This window comes from Castanea sativa, chromosome 5 (genome assembly GCF_040712315.1).
Source record: "Castanea sativa cultivar Marrone di Chiusa Pesio chromosome 5, ASM4071231v1".
Lineage (NCBI taxonomy): Eukaryota > Viridiplantae > Streptophyta > Magnoliopsida > Fagales > Fagaceae > Castanea > Castanea sativa.
In genome coordinates this window covers 403,977-414,665 of record NC_134017.1, presented here as the reverse complement: position 1 = coordinate 414,665, position 10,689 = coordinate 403,977, and the positions used below count along the sequence as shown (strand labels likewise).

The window sequence follows — 10,689 nt, the reverse complement described above, 5'->3', positions numbered from 1 at the left end:
TTGAGAGAGAGACCAATACCACTTTTTGATCTTGTTTCTCTTCATTTTTGTGCTATTTTTTGGCTTGGGAGGAGAGAGACATAAAATTTGAGCAAAAATACTTATTTACCCCTAATTTTAACAGAGGTGGATTATGGAAAACAAACAGAACATACCTCAAGTGGGTAAAGTAACGTTTTTTAAACCACGGGTAGACAAAGTGATTTCAGGCCAAACCACAGGTGCGTTTAGGGTCCACTTGGATACCGCTTATTTTGTTGAAAACTGAAAACAATAAAAAAATAATTAAAAATTTACTGTTCATGCGCTTGGTATTATTCATAAGCCTAAATGCACTGTTCATGGACAATGAACAGTGCAAGAGGCGTTGTCCAAGAAAAAAAAAAAAAAAAAACGCAGACGCTGGACGTTGAAACACAGTATCCAAACGCTGCTTTAATGTGATTACCCCCAATTTTTTTATGTATACTGCAACTCTAGTCTAGATTCGTATGTAGTTTAAATTGGATATATTTTCGAATGTATCTAATGACATGTTATTTAAAATTAAAATTAGTCACTGACCATGTGATGTATGGGATAATTAAATAAAAATTAAAAGTATTTATTTTGCTTAAATGTTTATGACTTGATTTAAAAAAATGTATAACTTAAAAATGAATGAAAATAAGGTTGTGTTTAGTAAGATGTAAAAACTTTTTCAAGTGTAAAATATTTTCAGTTGAAAATATTTTTCAGATATTTGTTTTGGCTTCTAGAAAGTACACTGGAAAAGTATTTTTCAATATTTGGTCGTGCATGTAAAAGCATTTTTCCAAAAAATATTTTTCTGCGTTTGGCCCCACAATGTAAAACATTTTATAGGAAAATGCCAAAAAAATATACCTATATTACAATTGAGCATTTCAAAATATCTACACACATCATATATGCACATCCATTACAAAATTCCAATCACAAAAAATATGAACATATACACATCCAAATTTTTCATAAAATGATAGAGGTACTCACATACAAAAATCACAACCCTAACACAACTTTCATGGTCATTCACTCAAGTTTAGATGCGTCATTTTATTGAGCTCATCATCAGGCAAGACTTGAGATGCCACTGCGTTTAGCATTCTTGCATTCAACTTTGCAATCTTCAATGCATGGTTCTGCTGCTTAATTGCGATATCTAATTGATATTTCAATAAATCTTATTTAACATCTCCTATTCTAGAACTCTCTTCAGTTGAAGGAGTACTAGAACTTGAGCAGGAATGAGTAGAATATGTACTGAATTACGAACCTTGTTACACATTCCCACCATCAATCTGCCACAACTTCATAAAAGCAATTTCTGCATCCATTTTATGCTTAAACGCCTTGTGGTTGGCTCCAGAATATTGATGAACTTGGGCATAAACTACTTCCTATGTGTCATACACCCCAAGCACACGACCAACAAAAACAACGTATGTCTTACCCTTTAGGTGGTCAATAGGATAAACAGTTTAAAAACCAAAATTGGCATTATGACATACATATTTTTGGCATAGGAAATTATTTGACATACCATTTAATCAAATCTCTAAGCAAGAAGATGATATTTACCAAAAAAACAACTTGCAATACAAGACAGTGTAGACCCATTCAACATCATCTCAGCAAAGCCTCTACAATAATTGTTGTTAAACCATCCAAATTCATAAAAATATCAAGCCCAATTCAAGAACAATGCTAATTTCAGTTTACCAAAATATTCTGAAGCTGCCATATACCTTCACAAACAGTATTGCAGATAACATTATGCACATATATTTTTTTATATACAAATAAATCTATAAATAAAGATAAATATATATATATTTATATATATCGGATCTGGTACAAGGATGGGGAGTGGTGGGTTTGCCAGAGCTGGGTTTGAGTGGGAAATTTCAAGGATGGGCTTTAAGGAGTTCGTCGGAGTGGGACAGATGGGGTGTGGTGGGTTTGAGGGGTTTTAGGAAATTTTAGGCATGGGTGTGGTGAGATGCGTGTGGGTAGCTGCAGTTGAACCCTTATCCCAATATCCAATTGGACTTGTGATGTTGCGGCAATCTCTTCGATCAATGCACGAATCTCCGTACATGACTAACCAATGATGCACGAATCTCAATATGTAACTAACTCCACAGAAATTCTTTGATTGTTGTAGTTGATTTGCAGCAGCTTCATATAGAAATACCAATAAGATCTTCAATGTTGATGCAAGAGATTTTGCTTAGTTACAAAACCCAAAGGCGTACAAGAAATGCAGCAAGAACTCTTTCTTCTATAGAAGGAGGCTAGGGTTTCAAAAAGAAAACCTTATAAAGCTCTCTAGGTTTACACAAACCTTGGGTTTTCCTAGTCTAATAAGAATTATACAACCCGTAAACCTTGGGTTTTCCTAGTCCTATAAAGATTATACAAACCCATAAACAAATAGCCTTTTAGAATAAAAACGTTGCTAGCTAAAGTCTAAATCCCGTAAGCTTAATAGATCGGGACATGTGTCGAGTTTTAATGAATCTTGACAAATCGAGCTTTTGTCGAGGAGGTATCAAGACCTGCAGATTGCACTTTTCTTGAGTAGTTCTTGAGTAATCTTTTGTTAGGATTAGTGCCCTTAAATCCTATTGTATGATGCTATGTATGTTATTATGTATGATATTATGTATGACTTAATATTGTGATTAATAAAGTTGTTCTATTATAATCTAAAATAATGGTAACATGAATATTCGAACATTATCATATAGTCCATGAGATGCATAGTATGTGATTTATGTGATTTAGTCACAGAAGATATAAGTTAGAAGTTCTTTGTAAACTCAGAATTTTAGTTCGTGATCGGTGATAAAATTGGGCGTTTCATCTGCGAATACTATAACATATCAACTAAGAAGATTTTTCTTGATCATGGAAGTGGAGACTTCTAGTTGATGTATTAATATGTTTTAAGAGTTAAGACATATTGAACTGGACCGCTGTGAAATTTATTATTCTCCTAACAACTGTCAATTGAATAATAAATCTTACGACTTCTATTTGCATGAACTCTTATTCCTGAGAAGATAATGGACTTGATCATGAAATATAGATTGTTTTGATATATCAGGTTTGAGATCTAAGGTAACGGTCAAAACCTCAGTATGTTGGACAGCCACATTTAGTGTTGATGGAACATGTATTCTCAAGATGGAATTCATAGCCTCTTAACAGAGATATAAAATATTCCCTTGAGATAAGTTTAATGGGTTCAGTTATTCAGAGAGTTAGGCCTAACCACTTTGGTAAGAAATTACTAAAATATATATTTATGAGATTGAATTTCAAAAATATACGTTGAATAACTTTAATGGATTAAATCGGGCACTCAAGGATAAGATGTAGTAATTTACAAAGTGGTAGTCTATATTCATGACTTTGTATTACTACGAATATTTTATGAAGAGGTTGCATGTACAATAAAGTCTTTGGACATAATTTATAAATAAGGCCTAGAGTGCAATTATATTTATATAGTGGTATTAAATATAATTAATGGTAACTTTGGACTTGTCAAAAGTTGACAGAAAAGCCCAAGGCCCATTGGAGCTAGTGTCTTATTAGTCCATTTTGGTCCCACTCCAAGTCACATACTTAAGCCCAATTGGAAAGGCCCGAAAGGCCAGCCCAATTAGATAATCAGTTAGATACAAAGGGAGAAATATACAGAATTTTCTGTAGAGAATTGTATGAGACATATGTAAGAGTGAGACACTCTAACATTCTTCTTTTGAAACTGATTGAGAGAACACACATCTTGAGCGTAAAGTGGAATTGGAGTGAAGACCAAAAGTATTCACAAGTGTTTCCGATCTTTGTTTTGAAATTCACCACACAAAAGTACGCTCTCTTGTTCTTAAATTATGAAACTTACATAGTGCATGTTATCGATTGTGAATGAAGTAGATTCGTTAAATTTCCGCTGCATATGTTTTGTATGAGATGCGAACCATGTTTAATCCTACATCTTCATATCTTTAATGTAACAACTTGTAATGATTGTTAGGACATATCTTCTTGAGCACTTTGGAGCAGCCAAAACATTGCAGCTATTTTGATAGTTCCCAATTTAGTCCAGTAAAAATCCATACAAGGGACATGGTGTTGCCTGCATCCATCGCTTGTAAACCTGTTGGAAGCTCATCAATTGATTGAAATCTTCTGCATAGGCTCAAATCAAGACTCGTGAGTTGATTAAGGAAATTGAATGTAACTTTCAAATGACGTGGATAGATTTTAGAGTCCTTTCGAGTTCTGAGATAACGTCCATCTTTTTCTCTCATGGAGAGAATGCCATGATAAAAAACTTGAGCTGCCCAACCGCTTGCAACAATCATATATTCAAACGGGTTTTGCAGGGATAACTGCACCTATACAAAGATTGTAGACAAATTAGTACATGAAAAATAAAAGTAGTGTCTATTCATTATTAACCAGAAAAAAGAATACAGTCATTTTTTTTTCTACATTTAAACTTAATCATATACAGGGACGGATCCAGAATTTTAAGTTAGTGGAGGCTAGAGTATAAAGGAAAAAAAAATCCAAATAAACATCCATATAGTATTAAAAAATTTTAAATACACAAAACTGTTGTTTTTAAATACATTAAAATGCAATCATCTACCAACAAAGACAAAAACAAGAACAAAAACAAAATAATGTTTGTTTTTAATACTAAGCTGGCTAGGATTTTGTTTTTTGAAGTTAGAGCATTCACAGTAGTGGTGCTAAAAATTTTAGGCTATGTTTGGTAACTGTTTTTTTCTTCAGTTTTTTGTTTTCAAAAACAATTTTTTGTTTTTTAAGGCAAAAAACTTGTTTGGTAACCTATCTTAGGCAAAAATCAAAAACTATTTTCAATTTCCATATTGTGAAGGAAACTGAAAACTGGTCTTGAGCTGTTTTTGTTTTTTAGTTTTCAAAAACTTTAGAAAACACGGAAGTACTCCTTAGGATTACACGCTTTAATGAGCCAGCACGTAGGTTCAAACCACATGAATAACAAAAATCTTCTTTCTAATATATTTTTCACTCTTTCCCGCGCTTGCAATTTTGTCTCTCAATTTTTAGCGCCTTCCTCTTCATATCACGTATTAGAAACCCTTATATCTACTTCCTCTGTCTACCTCTGCGCCTCCACTTCCTCACAAAGACACAATTGAAAACCTTGGTTGAGAGAACCACTTGTAAGGTAAGTGATTGGTCCTCACAGACCCTCCTTCATGATTTCCTTTAGTTATTCATTGGATTATACCATTATTTATCTCGTTTTTTTCTTAGTCTCCTTTCCTAATTATATATATATATATATATATATATATATATATATATATATATATATATATATATATATATTGTTTGCCTGATTGAACAGTTCTGAGCAACTTTCAACGTTTTTGAAGAGCTTCATAATTTTGGGGAAGTATTTCATAAGTTTAGGGACCCAATCACTCAAAGGTACGGGTCTTTTCATTTTTTCTTTGTTCATGGATTATTACACAATATATGGTCAATTAAACGCGTTTATGTATAGTGATCATGCTTTAATTAATGAAATTTGGTTGATATTTGCACATGAAGCCAACTGCAACAAACCTCGGCTTGACTGGATTATGTTATTGTTTATTAATGTATGGTAGTCTCTCCCTCTGTTTTGGTAGTGGCTGAACAGGGTATACACTTACATGGTGTAAATGGTTTGTTGGTTGTTGTTGAGAACGGTTTTTTTTCTTTTTTTTCTTGAGACTGAAGATAGAATATAGATTAATGACTGAAAAGGTGTTACATGAAGAGTACAAACTGATTCAGAATGTAGCTTTGTTCATCATGATACTTTTTTTTTTCTTCTTTGAGGAACCGGTTCGTCATGATACATTTACACCTACCATTCAGAAAGTAAAAACTTGGAAACATCAAATTGCATCACACCATCCAATCTGCATCAGAAGGTGGGCCAAGTCTCTTAGGTCATCTTTTGTTTTCATGTGCAATACACCTAGGCTCTTTGTATCTATGTCATAATTCTTGTTGTTCTCCACTTGCGCATGCACAAAGCAATCATTTTAAGGTTTCACTACTTGTGTATTCCCAAAAACCCATGATGTAACATTACAGTCATGCATGGATATATTAATTGCATGTATATATATATATATATATATATATATATATATATATATATATATATATATATATATCTTTGTAAAGTCATAAATAATAGTATAATACTATGTAAAAAAGAAATTGGATTGTGTTATGCCTGACTGAGATTACACATAAAATCTTCTATCATTTATGACACTTTATCTAGAATGTAATTATATAGCAGAGAATGTAGTCCCTTAATTAAGTAAACCATTTACCTAATAATAAGAAGAATGGCATTTTGGTTAGGTTGGGTTTCATGGTGATCAAAATGCACTATTAATTAGAAGCTGTGTTTGTTTGAAGCTTGGAAGCTATTTCTTAGTTGTATTTGATGGTTGTGTTTATAAAGGTTGTTCCTTAGTTGTTTTCATGTTTCATTGTATTATAATAGATGAAAGGAAGCAGTTCAATTGATAAAGATAACCTTTGGACACCACAACTTGAGAAACTATTTATTGACATAATGCTGAAAGAGATCAATAAGGGAAATATGGCAGATGGGCAATTCAGTTCCGATACTTGGAAGAAAATGTTAGTTACATTGAATGAATTAGGTAATCGGAGTTTTACAATGGCTCAATTCAAAGGGAAGTTTAATAGAATGCGTTTACTACACCGTGAGTTTTCTACACTCATAAATCAAACTGGTTTTGGTTGGGATGCTGAAACCAACACTGTTCATGCCCTCGAGGAGTCATGGCAAAATTATTGTCGGGTAATTATCGTTAAAGACAATACAATATTTTATTTTGAAACATTATCCCCCATCATTTTTTTTTTCTTACTAGATGTCTTTATATATTTAGGCACATCCCAATGCAAAGATGTTTCGAACCAAAGGACTTTCAAATTATAATTTGCTTGGACTTATATTTAATAAGTCTACAGCTACCGGGGTCCTACACTGTGCATCCACCCAAGACCCTCCTAATTCAGATGAAGAGAATGCATTGGAAGAACGACTCATTCATGGGGGAGTTCATGTTAATTTAGAAAGTCCTACCCAAGATCCTGTCATGGCAATTCTTGAGTCTGACATTACAACTCGATTGAGCAAGCGTCCTAGTGATAGTTGTGACGAGCGTCCTAGTAAGAGTAAGCGAGAGTTAATGAGCTCTCAAATGAATGATGCCTTACAATCAATGGCTGAGGCCGCTAAGGCTAGGATAGAGGCATCTAAAGCAAAGGCTGAGAGGTATAAGAGGTATACCCTTGATGAAGTTAGTAGCAGTATTGCACCTACAAATGACTTCTCCTTAGGCAAGTGCATTAATATCCTTGAGACCATGGCAGAAGTCAATGATGAAATATTTATGAAGGCCGTTGAGAAGTTCAAGCAGGATCCTAATGATAGAGAGATCTTTGTTAACATGAGTTTCGCTAGGAGGATGGTTTGGTTGGGTAGGCTGTAGGGGATTATGTCAAAACAATAATTTCCTATTAGATTATGTTTATTTTAATGTCTTTGAACTATGATTTGGTACTATTCTATTGTTATTTAATATTGGTAAATGATGGTTTATTATTATTTTATGGTAATCTTTTTTCTTTTTCTTTTTTTTTTATGTTGGTAATGTTTTATTTATTTGAGAACAAATTTGCTGTTTAATTCTTCAGGATGAATGTTGAACCTAATTATTATAGCAGTTCATCCTCTTCAGATGAGGAAGAGGACGATGATATGTTCTTCCTACTAATGTTTGTTGAGAATAAAAACAACTATATTCCTAAGGAGCCTCAACGTATCTCTATGTTAACTGGTGATGCATTTATAAAAGAGATATTGAATGGCAATCCTCGAACATGTTATGAGTTATTCCGCATGGATAGGCCAACATTTACAAGTCTCTGTAACTATTTGAGAATACATAAATTCTTAACAAACTCACGCTGGATTACAGTGGAGGAGGCAGTTGGTATGTTCCTATTAATAGTGGGACATAATGTGAGGATAAGGGTAATAGCAGATCGTTTTCAACACTCAACTGAAACAGTGGACAGACAATTTAAGGAAACTGTAAGAGCAATATGCCGCCTGGGAAAATTCATTATACGTCCTTCTCAAAGCAATGAAGTGCATCCACGTATTGCTAACAATACCAAGTTCTTTCCATATTTCAAGGTAATCCCAAGTTACTGTTCATTTTATTATACAAATATTATTTGCTCGCATATGTTAATACTTGTGTTTATATTTTTTCTAGAAATGTATAGGCGCAATTGATGGAACATATATTAGTGCATGGGCTCCAAAATCAAAGCTAGTCAGTTACAGAAATAGAAAGGCCACAATCACCCATAATATAATGTGTGCATGTGATTTTGATATGAAGTTTACATTTGTTTACACTGGTTGGGAGGGTACAGCCAATGACTCACGAGTATTCTTAGATGCACTTCAAAGGCCAGAAAATAATTTTCCATGGCCTCCATCTGGTAAGATATATTTTTGACTCACTTACATATTTACAATTTTTAAGTTTAGTCCATTCACCGTGTCATACTTTTCTCTATCTTTTTTTTCTTTTTCTTTTTTTGGTTAGGTGGCTATTATTTAGTGGATTCTGGTTATCCATGCACATTGGGGTTTCTACCTCCGTACCGTACGGAGAGATACCATCTACGAGACTTTCGAGGTGGGGATCGTCCTGAAGGTGCTAAAGAGCTTTTCAATTATAGACATTCCTCGCTTCGTAATGTAATTGAAAGATGTTTTGGAGTTTTAAAAGCACGATTTCCAGTCTTAAAAATGATGCCCCGTTATAAACCATGTCGACAAGGGAATGTGATGAGAGCCTGTTGCACAATTCATAACTTCATTCGAATGGCAACAAGAAATGATCGCTTGTTTACTCAATTCAATATTGATAACCTAACTGTTGAAGGTGAAGGTAGGGATAATTCAGGTGAGCCATCGCACACTATTGACTTAACTGATGAAGCCGCTGAAGCTATGGCAGCTTATAGGGATCAAATCGCAGCATTGATGTTGGCAAATAATAGGCATCATTGATGCCATGTTTTTTTTTTTTTTTTGGATGAAATTGATTCCCGGGCATTGATGCCATGTAGTAAACTTTTTTAGTTATTGATTATCTTTTATAACGCTTGATAATTATTATAGCTTCAATCTTACTTATATGATTAAAGTTTTAGGCTTGAATGTTATATACAAAACAATTGATTTATAATTTCTTTAGGTGTAAGGATTTTAAATACGTTGGAGCAAATGTGTTTTTGAATTAGAATAAATATAATTTTAAAAAAAAATTAACCAAAAAAAACAAAATTCAACTTTTTCAAAAACAACTACCAAACAAATTTCCTGATTTTTGTTTTTTGAAAAATGTGTTTTTCAAAACAACTAACCAAACGTGTTTTTCATTTTGAAAACAGAAAAAATTTGTTTTTTTCTTTTTTCCTTGAAAACAAGAAAACAAAAATAGAAAACGAAAACAGTTGCCAAACATGCCCTTAGCTTTTAGTATTTCAAAAAACTACTTTATCTATTTTTACACCTCACTTTACAATTCACCAAATATTAAATGTTCTATGTTTTATAACTTCATTTAAAATAATATAAACAACTCATTAAAATAATAAGGAAGATAGAGAATTTGATTTTTTTAAAATTGAAAGAAGAGATATAATCTTAATAAAATATTGTATTTTATTTTTAACAACTTGTTAAAGTCAACTGGTATTTGTACTAATTTATTGTAGTTGCTAAAAATTTACCTTTAGCTTCTCCAATAACACATGATTTTTTTGTTCTTTGGTGGTAAAATAGTTTTTTTGCTAAAATACAATCATAATTGTGAATAATTTTTTTTTTTTTTTTGGGGTTAGATAGTTGCTATTTGGCTTAAGCTAGCTAGACTAATTGGGAAGAAGGAGGTCCAACTATAAATATGAAATATAGAATGACCCGGATCATATATCAATATGTAATTTTACATTGTTCAATTCCTGAAAATTATTTTTTATTAATTTTTTAGCAATTTCTTTCAAATTTACATGATACCTTAAATTCTCTTATAAAATCAAAATTATGTTAGCATATCCTATCTAACATCTAATTTCAAACCAAAATATAAAAATCTTCTTTGAGAACAAAAAAGATATATATGGCTTTTTTGGGAAAAAATGACGAATGAATGACTACCACAGTGGGAGAAAAAAAAATTGAGAGAAATGCAAAAACCAAAAAATTTGACCCAAAAATAATGCTTTTAATTTAACTCTTTCGAATTCCATGTCTACGGTTTGAATTCCACTTCCCTACATCTCCACTTTCTATCTAAAAAATTAAAATTAAAATTAAACCTATCAAATTATCCTCCATTATGTTTTACCCCAAGAATATATATAGACATATTAGCCTTCACCTTTTTTTTATAACTGAATTTAGTAAATTAACTAGGAAAAAAATACAAAAAATTGAAAGAGAGTATATATTTTCTTTCAATTCCAACC

The 10,689-nt window shown here is 32.4% G+C and overlaps 1 protein-coding gene across 1 annotated transcript; it reads left to right on the top strand.

Moving 5' to 3' along the window:
- Positions 1-6,604: 6,604 nt before the first annotated feature.
- On the top strand, positions 6,605-7,625 carry LOC142637243 (L10-interacting MYB domain-containing protein-like). The gene is made up of 2 exons (XM_075811525.1): positions 6,605-6,928; positions 7,020-7,625. The coding sequence occupies exons 1-2, from the start codon at positions 6,605-6,607 to the stop codon at positions 7,623-7,625; spliced, it is 930 nt and encodes a 309-aa protein (XP_075667640.1).
- Positions 7,626-10,689: the final 3,064 nt, after the last annotated feature.